The 18,613-nt window shown below is 33.0% G+C and overlaps 1 protein-coding gene across 1 annotated transcript; it reads right to left on the bottom strand.

The window, feature by feature from the left end:
- Window positions 1-4,493: 4,493 nt before the first annotated feature.
- LOC145606715 (poly(ADP-ribose) glycohydrolase 1-like) lies at window positions 4,494-16,780 on the bottom strand. The gene is made up of 11 exons (XM_081662542.1): window positions 16,401-16,780; window positions 15,250-15,435; window positions 14,170-14,273; window positions 9,858-10,062; window positions 9,639-9,743; window positions 8,074-8,192; window positions 7,656-7,799; window positions 6,666-6,807; window positions 6,284-6,463; window positions 5,213-5,275; window positions 4,494-5,002 (listed from the first exon to the last, which is right to left on the bottom strand). The coding sequence occupies exons 1-11, from the start codon at window positions 16,647-16,649 to the stop codon at window positions 4,871-4,873; spliced, it is 1,629 nt and encodes a 542-aa protein (XP_081518668.1). The 5' UTR covers window positions 16,650-16,780; the 3' UTR covers window positions 4,494-4,870.
- Between the last annotated feature and the right edge of the window lie 1,833 nt (window positions 16,781-18,613).

Raw genomic sequence — 18,613 nt, 5'->3', positions numbered from 1 at the left:
ATAAGTTTTTATTCGAGCTAATAAGTTTAAATTACATTTTTTTTTCACTTATTTTAGGATAAATAATTTCATTAAAGTCTAAATATGAGTTTGGATAGTCTGGTATTGCGGTACACAATTGAAATATGACAACATTGATAAATCAAATATAACATAAGTTGCTGACATTAATTTGGTTGTGCCAATTTAATACTCCATTCTTTATTATTAGCTTTATAATTTGAATTACAGTCCTTCTCAATTAACTAGCTTCTTTAAGGGAAATATTTTAAAGCATTAATGTGCTACACTAGATTACTAGATATAACAATATAAGAGTTAAGATATGTGTGTGGTGAGGGAAACATTTTAAAGCATTAATGTGCTACACTAGATTACACAATATTAATGTGTAAGGAATGTTAAAGGTAGATTTGTCAATCTGAGTGTTTGGGTCGAGTTAGCTCGGTTTGGGTCAATTTGAGTCAATTGCAATACTATTCGGGTCGGATTTTAGGTTAAAACAGATCGGGTTAAATTCGAGTTGGATTAGTAACAGCCTAACAAGTCGGATTGAATCCAGGTTGGGTTGAATTCGAATTGGTTTAGTAAAAGGCCGGGTTGGTTTCGGGTTTTAACGAGGTTAAAATGGGTTTGGGTCAATCTTGGGTCGGGTCGGGTTGGTTTAGGTAATTGACAGTTTATGTTCGGGTCGGGTCATCTCAGGTCGGGTCATATCGGGTTCGGCTGTTCGGGTCACCAATTTCTCGGGTTCAAACACATCCGGTCATGATCGCGTACGATTCGGGTAAAATTTTCAGATCGGGTCAGCTTTTGACAGCTCTAGTCGCAGGGTAAGCAAACTATGGAGAAGTTAATGACAAAACTGCATAATTGCCAACGCAAGTAGTCGCAGGAGTAACGCAAATGTGGAGAGTCTTTCACCCCATATGCGTCAAGGTCTTCTCTCGTGAATTGTCTAGCCAAATTTGTAACAGGTTTAATTAATTATCAATAAGTTGTTGTCCTTTATTTATTTTTCTAATTTCTTGACTAGTATGTTTTTCTCCTTTTTTATGGATAATATTATATAAGATTGAGAAGTATTCTTTGGGTTATTCCGTTTTTGTCACACCAAAGCATTCATGATGATGATGATACAATTTATTGTACTAGTAGAGTAGTACAACTGTACAACCAGCCAGCATTATTTTTTTGTCCACTTGCTCATTTTTTTTTTTTTTTTACAAAGTTCACTTGCTCAATTTGATACGGAGTACCTAATAAATGAGCAATTAAGCAATAAGGTCATGTTTACTTCATCTTATTTTTGTTGAATTAAAATTATTTTTGTTGAACTGGATTTATTTTTTATGCTTCTCTGTTATATTTTTTTTTCTTCAAAGAAACTAATTTTTACTGAGCTGAGATTATTTTTATTGAACCGAAAAGTTAAAAAGACCTAAATGGTCTTGAATTTTAATGGTATAAGATGGATTATATATAAAATTGCCTTACATGCTCATTTTTCATCGGTTTGATTAGAACTAAGTTTTAGGATGGTGAATAGATTGTAGTAAAAAAAAAAATTGTGTACGGGCCTGTTCACATTTACTGAATCAAGCTGAACTGAACTGAACTGAACTGAGCTGAAATGAATATTGTATTAGAGAAGGAAATTAGGAGTTGAACTGAACTGATTGGAGCTGAACTGAACTAAATTGATTAGAGCTGATGAACTAACTGAAATTAAGCTGAAGTGAACAGGCCCTTAAGTGTGTTTGTTTGGAGATTAAAATTTTTAAATTATAGAGAGTAAGGTAAAAGTTTATACTAGTATTAAAAAAAATAAACAATGTGAGAGGATAGGAATAATAGTAAAACAAAGTAGGATTGAAGCCCATGTGAGGATAGAGGTATAGTTAAATATAAAACAAGATGTCCCAAAAAGGAAGTGATCCACCTAAATAAAGACAATCAATTTAGAAAAGTGATGTACTTAATAATAGAACAGGAGGAATATATAGAATTTGTAATAGGTAAAGTCTAGAATAGACCCAGTGTACAATAACTTATTATTCGCCCAACCATCTAGTATATCATGCTATATCATACGAAATGTAATTATATCATCACAAAAGTGATTATATCATCCAGAAACTGATTATGTAAATGTATCATTCAAAAATTGAATTCATCATTAGAAAAAGTATCAAACAGTAATTACATCATTCAAAAGATAATTATATCATCTAAAAGATAATTTTATCATCCAAAAATAATTATATCATCTCACTAATTGTTTAAAATACAATTATATCATTCAAAATATGACTTACAACAAGATAATTATATTATCTAAAAAGTAATTATATCATCTAAAATGTGACTATATTATTTGAGAGTGTCAAATTTTGGGTCTATAATAATTTATTGTAGACTGAGACCTGTTGTTTGTAATATAAATTGAAGAATATTTGAAATAATTTATTCTCTTTTTTTTTTCTAAATTCTTATTTGCTGCATTTAACGTGATGGAAATAGTTGATATTCGCCAAGAGATCAATCCAGGTTAGTTATTATGAATTCATTGTGATCAATATTGATTTATTTTTTGATTTTGAGATAAATTTGTGGATGAAATCATTGTTTTAATATCAATTGAATTTGTTGAAGCTCATCCGATCGATTTTAATCCGTTACGATCGATTTCAAGCCATTATGATCGATTAATAATTGATATATTTGATTGTTCTCATTAATTTGATCGTTCTTATTCATTTGTGTGAATTTTTTATTAATTCATTGTTTCAAAATTAGTTATATGTACCGCGTCTATACTTTTAAACACTTGGTAAAAAAATCTGAACGATTGCTAATTTTGAACATTTAGTAAAAAAAATCCGAACTGAACATTGAAAATTTTGAACATTTAGTAAAAGTATCTGAACAATCGCAATGTACCACGCCTATACTTTTGAACATTTAGTAAAAAAAAAAAAACCTAAACGATTGCAAATTTTGAACATTTAGTAAAAAAAAAATTCGAAATGAACATCAAAATTTTTAAACATTTAGTAAAAGTATTTGAAGAATCGCAATGTACCACACCTAAACTATTAAACATTTAGGAAAAAAAAATCTGGACGATTGCAAATTTGGAACATTTTGTAAAAAAAATCCGAACCCATCGAAAATTTTGAACATTTATTAAAAATATATGAACAATCACGATATATCTTTAAACATTAAGTAAAAAAATTTGAACTATTTCAAAATTTGAACTTTTAGTAAAAAAATATGAACATCGCAAATTTTGAACATTTAGTAAAAATATCCGAACAATCGCAATGTACCACTGCACGCCTTGAAATCGATAGGATCAGCTTCAACAATTCATCTTTATCTCTACTTGTTGAATAATTTGTCGGGTCTCTACAAAAATGTGAAAAATATTTATAAATTATATTCAAATTGCAAAAAATTAACTAATGAAGAAATTTAATTAACGGTTAATTGCAAATACAAAGAAATTTAGGTTCAGAAATTTTATTTACCTTTTTGCATGTGTTTCTTGCTTTTCTTCCATGGCGATTCGCGAATTTGCAGAGTAGAGAGAAGTTTTTCGGCAATTGAAAGAGGAAAGAAAGAATACGTTTGTTGGAATGGAAAGAAAGAAATAATATGTTTGTTGGAGTGGGAAAAAAGAAAATTCGAGAGTTTAGACCGCGTAAAATGAGATTTGTATTGTATTTGGGCTGGTGGTCCACCTATTTTAGATGGACCAGGGTCTACAATAGACCAATTGGTCGGTTCAGCTCGTCAGTCAGTTTTGCGTTGAGTTATCAAGTTGATTATGTTTTCATTATTTTTAATGTTTATTCAATTTCACCTACCTAAATTCAAATTATAAATAGCTGGATAATCTGTCTTTGTAAGTTGTTGTTGAAAACTTGAAATGAAATAGATAAATCAAGTAATATATACTTCCTATACGCGTCACGGGTCCTAAATTACTCTCTTTGTTTAGTGACTAAGGGCTTGTTCTCATTGACTGAACTCGGCTGAACTGAACTGAATTGAATTTCAATGTAAGATCGAGAACATGCCCTAAGTCCAATTATTTATGCATTGTGTATTCGTGTGATCATCCAATTTTGTACAAATGACGAGCTATATAAAAAAAATTGGATTCATAGTTTTGATCATCATAGAACAAGCAATGATTAACCAAAAGTTAGAAATAAGCTCAAAGAAAAAGATTGATTTTTGTTTTACGACCAAAATATAATTCACTTTTAAACCTTAACTAGCTTATATCCCGTGCAATACACGATCTTTGACAAAAAATTTATAATGGATTGCAACATTTAGTTAGTTTTACATTAATTTATAATAGTTAGTTTTACAATAATTTATACTTCCTCTTTTAATTTTTTTTTTTTAAAAAAATAATAATAATTTATACGAAGTACATATACAAGTATATAAAAAAAATTGTATTTTGTTATAAAACAAATCAACTTGGTTTTATACCTAAGTAATGATAAACTTGTTTCAAAAAAAAAAAAAAAAAGTAATGATAAACGTGCAATATAAAATGTAAAGACGAGCCATATCTCAGCAACATCTTGCTGTTATTACTGGGCAGCATAGCATTATGTACTTCTTCTCAATCTACAATCGGCAAGATCCACGATGATTTTACACTATCCTGATAAGATTAAATGCTTTAGAAAGTCTGTTTATATCCAGTTGCTGAATCAAGAGCTCAAATGCTCAGCAAACTCAAACTGTGGTTCTATGTACATGGAAAAGATAAACAAATGACCAAGCATGTTACATGGCATGAAAGTACGAAACTTATCTGCCATGAATACAGCTACATGGCCTACATTGATGGAAGCAGCCAAGAAAAGAAACCTAGCTTAGTTTCTCCCTTTGCACGTTTAGAAGAATAATCGGTCAACATGTTCCATAGGTCTCCAACAGTCCAATTATGGGACAAGATCCAATTACACACCTGCAATACATTCCCATGAGAGTAGAATATAAGCATGTAAACTATTAATGCAATTCTGCAAATGCCAAAACACGTTTTTAAAGTTATGAAGCAGGGGTTTATATGAGGAAAGCAATTGTTTATAAGAGCCAGCAAATGACTTTCAAAAGCAGAGACAGTATGAAAAACGCTTGAATTATTTCCTTCAAAATGTAAACAAGAAGAATATACCTGATCCAAATTTTGCAATGCCTCCAATTCAAACGTGTAATATAAAATGAAAGGTCTCAAGGCCTGATAAGGTTAAACATCAGGAGCAAAACATTAGGTTTGGTTGAAAATGGAGAGAACCCTATGAAAAGAAAGAAAACACAATCTCTCGCATGGTTATCCAACACTGCTCTCAGAAACTAATGCAGGAGAAAAAGAAAAATAATAAAAAACAAAGAAAAATAAATAAATAAAAAGGGAAAAAAAAATACAGGGTGGCTTTCTCCTGTCTGTTAGTCTGAGCAACTCTTTCATGTTATTGTCAGAAACACTCACATAAAACCTTCATATATTTAGTTCCCAGCTGCACTTTGTGAACTTCACTATGTAAAAAGTACCATTCAATTTTAACCTCTTAGGCTTCATGCAACTTCAACATAAGCTAGGCTTGTGAAAAGATTGTGACAAACAAGAATCAGCATGTACTTCTAGGTTCTAAGCTTGCGTCAAGATATTGAATACATAAATATACATAAAAAGTGGGATTTGGTGTTCAAATAATAGAATATCTATTTTATTAAAACTTACAAGTACTTAGTAGTGTATTTTTATGTTAAGTTTAGCTTAAAAGAACATATCTGAAATAATTAAATTTAATCAGAAGAAAACAAAACTTAGCCTGTAAGATAGGTTTCTGAAAGTTGCGTAGAACACTTGTTTTGATAAAAGAGCATTGAAGGTAGAGAGATTAAAATGGCCAAGAAAGAAACTAAATCAAGTCATTTTCTATTGATTGAATTATGATTAGAAAAGAAAATGGTGATATACAACAGATGGAACAAATGAATTCACAGCAAACCAGATAAAACACCTCTATTATTACGAACAGTAAGGAGACATACAGACATTGTTCAATGTGGACCAACTAAGTGAAATATTACAGCTGATGGTTGTGCTAATATATGAACACAGAACACTTGAACAGTAATCATGTGAATTACCTTTTCCCAGAAGTTTAAACTTACAAGCACATCCAATTTTCAACAATCTAGAAAAGCCGAAATCAAAAACAGTGCTGGAAAGATGAGTCACCTGAGATGCAGCTAGCCACTGTATTACAGTCTTAACTTCAGGATCTCCACCAAAAGCGCCACAGCCCCAGTTTCCAGTAGCAATCCCAACATCACTATGATGTACTTGCAGCTTACTGTCCATACTCTGAGTGGCTTCTGCTTCATCAATGTCCATTGAGGTCCCACAGCCATCAATTAACTGTAAATGGACAAATTGATCTTGAACCAGGTCAATCTGAATATTTAGCCTAAACTACTTGATAAGCCAAAACACAATCCACTCCATCATAGTCTAGGAAAAGCAGTTATGAATCTAAGGGGTCCAACAATATAAGAACTAGAGAAAAATGAACAGAGTAAAATAGCAAAGCATGATGGGTTCAAGAAAGTTGACTCCTTACAGTTGCTTGAATTTTAGAAATGTTGGCGTCCATAAAATCATTAGCAGGACGAGCTTCACAAGAGTCATAACATTGCAACAGGATCTGATACTGCTGATCTTTAGGTTGATCCAGAAAACCACAGAATGCCTTGTTAACCTCTCTGTCAAAATTCAAAAAGTTAGCCGTGTCACCTTAATAACAGAAATATGAATTTTAGCAACTTGCAAAGAAGGGTATCTGTAAATCTTTTTTTTTTTTTTTTTTTTTTTTTTTTTTTACGGGATCTGTACATCTTAAATATGTCCAAGAACCTCTGATACCAACCCATTGCTCTCAACAATTGTTTACAAACTGTAAATTTCTTTATTATCAATCCCAAGTTGACTGCATACACAATTTCCCCTAGAGCCCGAAAATAAATGTAGAAGAAAAATTCATCAGATTTGGACTTTTTTCAATTCAGCTTACTTGCAATATCAACTAAACCAGACCATCCCAAAATTAGATTGAGAAGGGAAGGAAAAATGAAAGCTAAGCTTGCATTTGCAAGAACTACTGCAACTGACACTTGATAGATGGAAGCCTTCCTTACTCGAAAACCTTAGCTAGACAAAGCCTAAATACAACTATCTATTAATTATTGTCCATCCTAACTGGTAAAGAAAGCAATCAAACACAAATAAAACTCTAACTACCTTGACCAAACAGCTCAGTCCATACTTGATAATCTTTTTAAAATAAAAATAAAAATTCGTGTCATGGAAGTAGCTTTCATAGGGAATATTACAGAAGAAGCAAGAGTAATCACATCCTTCTCTATAAGCTCTTCAGCTAAGTATCTAACATGCATTCCAGAGGCGGATAAGTCTAGTGAACTATTTTATATTACTAATCCCTTATTAGCATACTCACAATCGTTTCAAATTTGACAGGACATAAGAAGCAATAATTTAATATAAGCTCAACAACTCTTTACTCTTGAACAAGTTACAAATAAATAATCCGAACCTCAAGAGGCAGTCAGCTCTGTATTGTCTCAATCCAGGGCGAGACAATGCATCTATTGCAACAATTTTTGTTGTACGTCTTCCCAAAGAATCTACTTCTCTCAAGTCCACATGGTTGCCAGCATAACGGAATGTAGAGGCATATCTGGCAAATTTAAAACTTTCAGAATAAAAAGATGCATATTTATGATGCCATCTAACAAGTAAAATAATGCCTATTGAAAATTATGCTAGTAAAATGTAGAAGAGCTATTGATTTCATCAAGCATGACTTCAACTGTAATCATTTTTTATTATCATACCTTATAACTTCAACCTTAAAGAAACAAGATTATATGAATTATCCTTAAGGTTAAAGTTATTAAGATACACATATCTAATAGCAAAAAGGTCAAAAATTAGATTTTACCAGCACTAACCCTGAGTAATTTGAGAAACGTTCCGTACCCACAATCTCTATCGCCTCATTGTCTGACATGGAAGGCAAAAACAGTATGCCAGCAATCAATTCAGGATTGATCATGAAACGAATCTCCTCCTACAATAAGATTAATCACCAACGAAACAGGCCATTTCTTCAGACAAGAGACAAAAATCAATGCAGTGCAGGATTAATGAAAAAATGGTCATCCAACAAGACAATCGACAATTACAAGTTCCCAGAGGCGGATAATTCTAAAACTTTAGTTAATTTCCAAACAAGACGACTAGTAGATCTATGACTCATATAGTGCACACAACAAATGTATAACGAAAAACTCAAGGCGCACCAAGGCGTTTCAGAGTTTCCTATGCTTCGTTGAAGTGAGGCGCATATAATAAACAGTAAAAAAAATTCTGAAAAACTGATGTGCGCCTCAATGCACCTTAAGCTGCGCCTAGGCACGCCTCCATGCACATTAGCTGCGCCTCATCAAAATAGCTTCACCTAGACCACAAAAAGTGCATGAACCCTAACGCCTTGCGCCTAGGTGTGCCTTTTCAAACACTGCACACAACTGACCAAAAACCAGGAATATATTTTGACAGATGAGCAAGTTATTTTCACCATGCACCAAGGCATTGCAAAATGCAAACAGTGTTTTCTTCAGAATTAGAAACATAGTGTCATTAATAAGTTGATAGCAGAATCACACCAACAGTCCAGTATACAAGCAGATAGGCTACATATCACTCAATTACTTATAGTAGTGCACTAGTCCATTATAATACTAATACCTTTACCTATGAAGAATCATCTCAGGAATATCGTCTCACCTACTGCCACAAAGGTCTCAAAACCTGACCTTATGCATGAGGTGCCCTTTTAAAGCACTATATATGACTCATAGATCTACTAGTCATCTTGTTCGGAAATTAGCCAAAGTTGTGGCAACAGGTTATAGATCTATCAATCTATATTTGCAGGTATGAATCCGTACGTAAACAGTTAAAAAGAAAAAAAAATAAAAAATAAAAATATCAGGCGAGTGTTTTTTATCAGATCACATGTAAGTGATGTCCCACTTGATCTGTTGATTGTCCATAAACTCAATATCATTTTAAAATTGATAATGTCCCTTTTTTCAAAAAAAATAATAAAATAAAATAAAATTGATTATGTCCCTACGTACATAACCTAAGACAAAGGGTGTGATAAAGCATGTAAGAACTAAGATGAAGGATTATAAAAGTGAGAGGGAAGTTTCCCCGCCACTCCCTCCTGTCGTCCCCTCTCTATGTATCAAGTATTTCAAGACCCATTACATAAAAAATTAAAAGTATTTCACATCTGATTAACAAATTAAGGTATGAGAAGAGCAATTAGAAAGAAAACCTTTGTAATTATTTCCAGAAACTTTTAAGGTGAAGGCTTCAAAACATAAACTAGAGACAAACACAACAATTTTAAATTAAATTGGATGATACAGATTAGACAAATTAATGTCATTTGGTTAAAAGCATATTGAGCATCCATATCTTCAATAGGTGTAGTTTAGCCTACCTGAACACAACCCTTGGATAAAGCACCACCACCAAGCTTCTTGTTTGCGAAATCGACTTCCAGAGCTCCTCTCGACTGGTCTTCTATCAAGCCTGAAGGGAAGATCTTTCACAGGAATGTATAAGTTTGAAAAATGTTCCATTGTATAATACATTGTAAGAAATAATTGTAACCAATTCCTGCAGTAGATACTTTTTTTCTAGTACAACTATTTGTTACCTCAAACAAGCAGAGGGGAGCTATAGAGTTGGCCCAGAAATCAGCAGTGGGATAAGAAACAAGAGGTAAATCATGCTCCAGAGGAAGAACTTTCCTTTCAAATGAAACAAAGCCCGTCGGTAAACATGAATGTATCCTCTCAAAGTAATGAACAATGCATTTGATTTTGTGCTCTTGATTTTCATTGTATTTTTCATAAAACATCCTGAAAATATTGTATAGCATTTATAGAATCAGAAGAGTTTAATTAAAAAGAAGCAAGTGATAGCAGAACTAGACATCCCAAAAAATAAATAATAAATAAATAGAATTAGGCGTGAATTGGAAGATATTGAGCAAGTCAAATCACAAAGTTGCAGACTACTTGAATTTAACCCACATTCCTCACGACATATCATACATGATATTTCATATATTTGTGCTTGGTGTAAGCATGGTGGACCTGATTCTTAGCCAAATAAATCGCATATTGGCTATGACAACTTAGATCCACAAAAAATTTTGCTTTAGAAGACAATCACAATGCTTCCTTAACTCCTATGCAAATATGCAATAGCCATGTATGCAGCCACTTTGGCTAGCCTTAAAATTTAACTAATTGGAGTATTGTGTACTCTAAGTACTAATTAGTAGTAGATCATTGTTGTCTAAAACATCTAAATCAACGAAGCCGCTTATCTGACATATATCTCCACCAAAGCACAAACCTATGTCAATTCAATTGCACCTTTTTTTTTTTTTGAAACAATTCAATTGCACCTTTTTAATTACCTTAAAATCTACTATATTGCTTCCTAAATTGCCGTGCCTTACCTGGGTTTGCGTGAACCCTGTAACAAACACTAATTGCTTGTTAAATGCTTGAAGACTTTGGATGCATACACACCATGTCATACATAAAAATTGCCAATTGCACTAGCATATAATGTACATTTTTCATACACGCCTTATCGGTAGTAAGAAAAGGTTTGCAAAGATCCTAAAATGTAAAGCCAATGGAGTCATCACCAGCTTAGAGCCATTCATCTCATACCTTATAATAACCCGCTTAATTTGAATATTCTAAAATAGATCAATTTTTTATTTACTCTGTCTATACTAATCTTCAAACCTTCCCCAAAGTTAAGAGTTTTTAGCTTATATATCACCAGCTTGCTATTTGAAGCAAGAAGCCTGTCATCCACATACAACGAAGAAATCATCTCCACAAATCTTACTAATGTATAAACAACAATCATAAATACATGTGGAAAAACCTTACTTTGTCACAAAGAAGTCAAATCGCTTATACCACTTGCAAAGAGATTACTTCGGCCAATAAAGTGACTTTTTTTAGCAACATACTTGTTTTTCCTTACCCTCCACCAAATTATACACATAGGTTCCCTGGTTGTCTTTACATCAAGTTGTTGCAACTCAAGATCTCCATGGGCAACAAGACTCAAAATTACTTTTTTTTTTTTTTTTTTTTTTTTTGGTGATCAACACCCGATGCAAAACCCTTGGCCACTAGCCTAGCCTTATACCTCATTTCATCAGACTTAGTATGATCCTTTTTTTTTTATACACCCACTTATAGAGCTATAGTTAATATCAGTCTTTCCCAAAGGTAATGGGATCACCTACTATGTCGTGCTCTTTGAAGAGATTGCAAACCACCCAACTTTCTCTATCTTTATCTTTGATAGCTTGTTAGGTGACCAGATCATCATCCTCCATCGAGAGTGCACATCCCACCAAATCTTCCTGTATTGCATCAGAGTTTTATCAACCCAAACTTTTGATCCTTTGTGCCAGTTTGGCCTACTAGTTGCCAAAGATTCTTACTGTTGTTGTAATCCATATGCATTCTCTTATTAAATCCCCTTATGATCAAGTTCATCCTACTCAATATCTTGGCCTACTAAAATCCGATTTTTCTTTAGGTTTTATCTCAAACTACTCAAGTGTTTGAAGTCCTAACATCACCATCATGAGGCACCATAGCTTTTAACAAAGCTACCATGGATCTTTTAATTCTCTACATACTAAAGACAGTATCCTTAAACCCCCTTTGGATACCCAACTCTTTCATGCTTGTTATCCTTGATGTGGTAATATGGCGGGTCTCCATCAAAATAGAGTGGGGATCGATTCATAATATAACAAGCTGTACCAACCAACCCAAGAACACTTGCATCAATGCTTCTTCATTTCTGTAATCAAGCTTTAAGTGCTCATGGAGCCCTAAAGCCTTTATTTACTTTTTTTAAACCCTCAATCCATGTCATTTTTGGCCTCCCTCAGATTTTTTTTCAAGTCCCCAATACTCAATCTCATCACTTTGGTTGGTTCTCTTTAATCTTATCCTCATCGCTGCACCTAGAGTGATTTGCTTGCTACAAAGAAGGAAGGAGATTAATAAATGGAGGGAGCGCCAGCCCTTTCTAAAGTTTAAACCATTGGGAGGTTCATCCATACTGGAAGTCCCTGATTAAAATCAAACTGACAAACGGGCATTGAAAAAATATGTGCATACTTAGCAACATTCATGTGACAAATTCTATCTTTTCTTGTTTACCATACATCATCTTAACATAGACATTTGATCTAATACTTACCATTCAATTTTTCTTGAACACCCAAAAATTTAATCCATATAAAGGATCCAGACTATAATGCTCCTATAGACACATATAGATTCTCTTCACACCTATAGACACATTACAACAATATAATGCTCCTGTTGCTTCTTAGTTCTTACTATTGTAGTAATCAACATTAAACCTTTGAAACACTTTTGATCAACATCTCTGATTTACTTTTATTTGTACTTTGAACTGCTTTTTTGAAAAATTCATGTGTTATTGTGTGGTTAACTCTTCCATCTAATATCACCACCTTCTGGTCCTAACCTTTTTTGTTACTTATTGAATGCTCCAGATACTCAGCTTTACTTCCGCTATAGCTAAAAGGCCTACAACTGAAGCCTTCAAATTTTAACCTCTCCATAGTTGCTCGTCAACTAATACAATTTTTGTCTACAAAAACAATTGTACACATAGCAAGTCAACTAGAAATGTGTTTATTAACTAATCTCTCATCCATAAAGGTTCAATAAAGAAAAAAAAAAGGGGGTTGAAAATCATGATATAACCCAATCATAATAGGAAAAACATCTGCATACACGGTGATACACCTCTTCGGCTCTTCATAATTTCAAACAATTTACTTCACTTCACAAAATGTATCATTCTAATATCATTCTACGCTTTTACTGATACACTAGCATGGATAACCTATTATGTGACAGCCCATCAAAGTACCTCAAGTATCTCTCATGCGCCTTCTTTGACATATCTATGAAGACCACATGCAAGTTGATGCAACCCTTGGCTTTCAAACCCTCTCAATGAAAGATGATACAATCAATTAAACAATACTCATAAAGAATCGGATCAAGAAGAGGAACTAAGACAATTTCATCAAAATTTACATCATAAGATATTAAGCTCCAAATAACTCATCTCCCAAGATATTGCAAGGAATTTTGATAGAAAGGCTTTTCAGTTTGACAAAAGTTTTCATCATGAAATAGTGAAAAACAAAAAAATGTGATAGTTCCACAAAGCAAATACATATATAAAGAACCAACTCCAAAATGAGAGCTAAGAACCAAATCCTTGTGTTAAAAAGTCGGACAAAATAACATTATAGTTCATCATTAATTCAAGAGTGCAACACTTTATGCACATTATTTTTATGCTTTTTAGTGAAGAAAATACATTAATAATCAATTTTGTTATTTTCTTTGATTTAAACAATTTTTAGAAATTTTTTGTTGATTCAAATTTCAAAATAGAGAAAATAAAAAACCAGTAAAAATAAAAAAAAATTAAAAAAAATAAATAAATAAATAAATAAAAAAGTCAAAAAGTAAATGAAATTGCATTAAAAAGCAATAAAAACTATGAACGAGGTGGAAAAGTTGCAAAATTATGAAAACGCCATTAATGACATGGGAAGCATATGGACCATCTTGAAATTGCCATTAATGACACGGGAATCATTTAGACCATCCAATTATGATAATCTAAGATTCTAAGGGCTTAAATTGGTTCTTTGAACCCATTTTAGGCTCCCCCCCCCCCCTCCCCCACCTTTCTTTCTCTCTCTGAATGAAAGCTAACAAAATCTAATATTAAATACTTCAACATGATATTTTGTATGCACTTAATTTGTTAAAGCATTGGGCTACTCAAAAAGTTCAACTATACTGCTCACATAACAAACACACTTGAACATCCATCAAGAAAGAAAAGTAATAACATACGCAAATAGTCTATCAAAGTTGATCACTGGTAAATGGTTGGCACCTCTATTGGCACTTGGAAACAAGCAAAAGAAGGAGCATGATAGCAGAGCAGCAATAAGCTCCTGCGCAGAAACATAGAAACTTGCTGTTAAAAGAACGCTTCACATTACAAATTATGGCATGCAGGAGTGAAAACAAAACAATACTCTTACAAGTGCCAAAGCAAACAATAATTTACAAACTATAATACTATGTATTTTACATATGGCTGATACTCGCAACAAATGTCACTCACTCGTTGCCATGAAATCCAACGCCTACTGCACAACATTGCACTGTAAGAGCACATGTAAATTTCACTTTTTATCCCTATACAAATGCTCTAGCTGTACATTCTCTGATTTTCTTGGTAAATTCCTTTTAATATCCTGAACAAGGCTGATGAATTACATAGTGACATGACTGACATCAAGTAGATACCTTCTTCAGTCCTAAACTTATAGCATAGATGTTCCCTATGTTTTTCTTCTTAGGATTGATATGAACTTTAAACTCAAAGTTATGATGCAACAGAGATACATGAACTTAAAAGTCAAAGTTATGATGCAACAGAGATACATGAACTTAAAAGTCAGATGCAGCAGCAATACATACTTTTCGATATTTTCTTGGCAAAGAGAAGAAATGTTTTAGATTTAAGAAAAGCCAACTCCCTCTGTCCTAAAATTGTTTTTAGTAAGAGCTCTAACTTGTCTCTAAAGCTGAGTTCTACAACTATCACCCTCTATTTTCTCATCAATACAGTCATTTTGATATATAATGAACACTACTGCAATGTAGCAACAAAAAAAAAAAAAAAAAAAAAAAAAACAAAAAAAAAAAAAAAAAAACAATTGTTACTAGCAACTAATGGTTTCACTGTCATCAGTGACAATGATACCAAATTAACTTTTTCAGGCATTTCAGCAGCAAAAACAGTAGGTGAACGTTTATAAAATAGTGAAGGTCACATTGTCTAAACCAATGCTTTCTGTTGTGTGAAACATTTTAACCATTTTTACTATTAAATAAAGATAATAATAAATTGTGGGTAGATACCTGACTAAGAAACACAATGCCTGGTTGTTGTGAATCCAGTAAGCGAAGGCCTGTTTCAAGTCCAACCATAATAATGTCTGCATACTGATAATGAGATTCTAAAAGAGTAGGAAATCTTAGTAACAAATCAGCCATCACAGGGACAACCTCCCCAAACCATTTCGCTGCTTCAGCCCTTGACAAAAACTGTAAAAAAAGTGACACCCTTTTATAAGATTCAGGTTGACCCTATGTAAACACTTCCTTGTCTCATAAAATAGCACCATAGATTGCTCAATGCAAATTTAGTACAAATATAGTAACAGCAGAACAGTAAACTATTTCTCTACTAAACATCTCAAGTAATTTTACACGTCTTTGAGAATTACATCTTGTGAAGGCAACTTGTGTTAGTTATGCAAATGAAGCAGCAGGGAAATGCAAGCTTTCTCAAACGCCATGTAATATGCAAATATTCATTTTCAAATGTCACATCGTAAGTTGTTCAGAAAGAGGAACTGAATCCCGAAATGTGATTTGTATCAGTTCGTTTTGTTTGGGTTACTCATATTATAATTCCCATGATAAACTGAACACCTTTTTTCCACTTCCCAGAAAATGGAACTGTGTTAGTGTGTTGTAAAAACATACACCTAACATTTTAGTTTCTACATTCAACCAAACGACCATTTAGTTTATCTTTGATCCAAAACGATTTAGCTAACACCGCCACAAGCACGTTTCCACAGAGGTACTTGGGGAAAGTTTATACATCACATTAAAATTCCACTTTCATCAAACTATGAAAATCAACAATCTTTAAGTAAATATCACAACCATGAATAGTATTACAAGAATCTTTAATTATGTGTTCTGTAATTCAGTAATCCAACCAAACAAGAAATCATCCATCTCCTGTCATCTAAACCCTCTAATCTCAATAAACCCACATCAAATTTCAAATATCATAAACAAATATTCATGTCAATGCAACATTTAACTCAATTTAATGCATGCTATAAAATAGCACTAAAAATAGAAGAGAAATCAGAAAACCCACATCAAATTCAAATATTATAAACAAATATTCATGTCAATGCAACATTCAAATCAAATTAAAGCATGCTACCAAAATTGCACCAAAAATAGAAGAGAAAGAAAAAAGAAGTAACCTCATCAAAGAAAAGGGCATAACCATCAGCAGCAGAGGAAGCCAAGAGGTGAGGAGAGAGAGAAAGAGAGTTCCTAAGATCAGAAATGGCGAGAAAGAGGACTTCTCCTGAGTCAACTCGGCTATTACTCGGGCCCTTTGAAAGCGATTTCAGAGCTTCAATTACTGGGTTTGGCCATACTAGATGAGATGATTCAAGCTTCAATGGGAGATATGGTAGAATTGATTTCAAATCTTCCCGATTTTCCATAACAAATTTCTTGGTAATTGACTTTAATTCAAGTTCATTTCAGTATATGAAGTTAAGAAGAATTGGTTGTTCTTAAATTTTGCAGGCTGGGTTGAAATTTTGAAAAGTGATGTTTATGAACGTGCCTCGGCTTCCTAAGAATGTTTGGCATCATAAATTCATGAAGACTAAGGAGGAGGGTTAATTTATCAAAATCAATTACTAGTACAACCTTTTTGGGGGTGTTCGGCAAGTGGGAATTGAGGGTGGAATTGGGAATTTTAATCCCAATTGAAAAAATATGTCTTACTTGTTTGGTGGGAATGGGAATACCGGACATGAGAATTTTTCATCATCCTAAAAAGGGTTTGGGAATTGGATTACTTATGGGTGAATTCTCACCATTTTATTATCTAAGGAGGGTAGGTAATAAATGGATGGGAATGGAAATAGGGGTAAAATGACATTTTTGCCATTAATAAAAAGAATGAAATAGTAATCTTAGTAAGGGTATATTTGTAAAATCATTATTTATTCCTATATATTACATCCACTATCCAAATAAGATATTGGCAATTTTTCATGTATTCATCAATTAATTCTCAATTCCATTCCCACATTTTAATCCCCAAACTCCCATTCCCATAATCCAAACACCCCGTCAGAGTTTAAGTCGGTTTCATTTTATATTTCAGACTCATGATACGAAATACAAAGTATGAGGATTCTACTTTGTGAATCAAATGCCCTTTATGAACATGAATAAAGTCGATTAAGCATAATACAAAATGGTCATACGCGATACATGTTTGCCATAAATTTGACATGGGATAACCATATTAGAGGCATGATAGCGAGGACGATGGTTCTATGTATGGACATCATTTTCAAAAGTTGGCATGAACAAAAGGCACAAACGAAATAGGTTAGCCTACTTTTTCTTTGACTAATTAACCATTTACTATAAATACTATGGAGTACTTCATAGTATAAAGGAGGCTCAATAGTGTGGTCAAGTGGGCCAAGCAGTGCATGAACTTTTTTTTTTTAATTGTTCAATACAAACTCAACATTGTATGACTTTTTTTTATGCTTGTTCTAGACACGACTCACTTGAGCATGAGGCATGCATTGCACGATATGTGACTAATGTGAGTCTACATAACCAACACATGTCCCCACCCATAGGCATTCCCAAAAGTCTCAATTACATAAAAAGAAAATTACATTTAGCACTCATAACCTTTATTTACTTGGAAAATCTATGGTAGTATTCTAGTATTGAGGAACGGAAATAATGAATGTATCAACATCATATTATCCTTGCAAAATGAGGCTACAGTGGTGGAATAATTGCATCACTCCTCAACTCGTATGTATAGCAGGGATCAAGCCTCATAAGATGATAAAACCTATTTATAGAATTTTCCTTATCAACACACAAACATTGTGCTTAGGAATATAAATCCTACAAGTGATTGGGTAGAAATCGTGATTGGTTAAAACACCTGTTGTATCAATGGATCTATGGAAAAGGGAAAGAAAAAAAAAGAAACGGGTATTAATAAGGATAGAGTAGTTGAAATTTGTTATCTACTCTCAATTTATTCTCAATACCAACAATGCAAAGGAATGTTTAAATTTTTAATAAAATCTCCATTAACATCTCGAATACATATGTAATCTCTTATCTACAAACTCTTACTACAGTGTACTATAAGCCTAATCGATTTTTGGGAGAGTGCTATCCGACACCATCTAAAGTAAAAGTAACACAAAGTATAGGTTAAAGTTTGGCAAGTAACAAGTTGGATATGAATTATGAAGACAAAATTTTGTACCATAATGAGTTATTGACATGTATGGTTATAATTAGAGATGTCAATTTGGATGATTGGATCGGATGAGGTCGGGTTGGGTCAATTTTTAAGGTTGAGTCATACTAAATTATTTTGTCCACGTGAATCCAAATCTGAATCGGATAT

The sequence above is a fragment of the Chenopodium album genome, chromosome 23 (genome assembly GCF_948465745.1).
Source record: "Chenopodium album chromosome 23, dcCheAlbu1.1, whole genome shotgun sequence".
NCBI lineage: Eukaryota > Viridiplantae > Streptophyta > Magnoliopsida > Caryophyllales > Amaranthaceae > Chenopodium > Chenopodium album.
Note: the sequence above shows the minus strand (reverse complement) of the source record. Positions and strands in the feature narration are given on the sequence as shown.

Excerpts from the sequence above, each read along its gene's own strand:
- LOC145606715 (XM_081662542.1), bottom strand. The coding sequence starts at position 16,649 with ATGGAAAATCGGGAAGATTTGAAATCAATTCTACCATATCTCCCATTG. Across the intron at positions 7,800-8,073 it reads CGTTTCTCAAATTACTCAGG|ATATGCCTCTACATTCCGTT; the intron begins GTTAGTGCTGGT and ends TAAATTTGCCAG. Across the intron at positions 6,808-7,655 it reads AGAGCTGACTGCCTCTTGAG|AGAGGTTAACAAGGCATTCT; the intron begins GTTCGGATTATT and ends GAATTTTGACAG.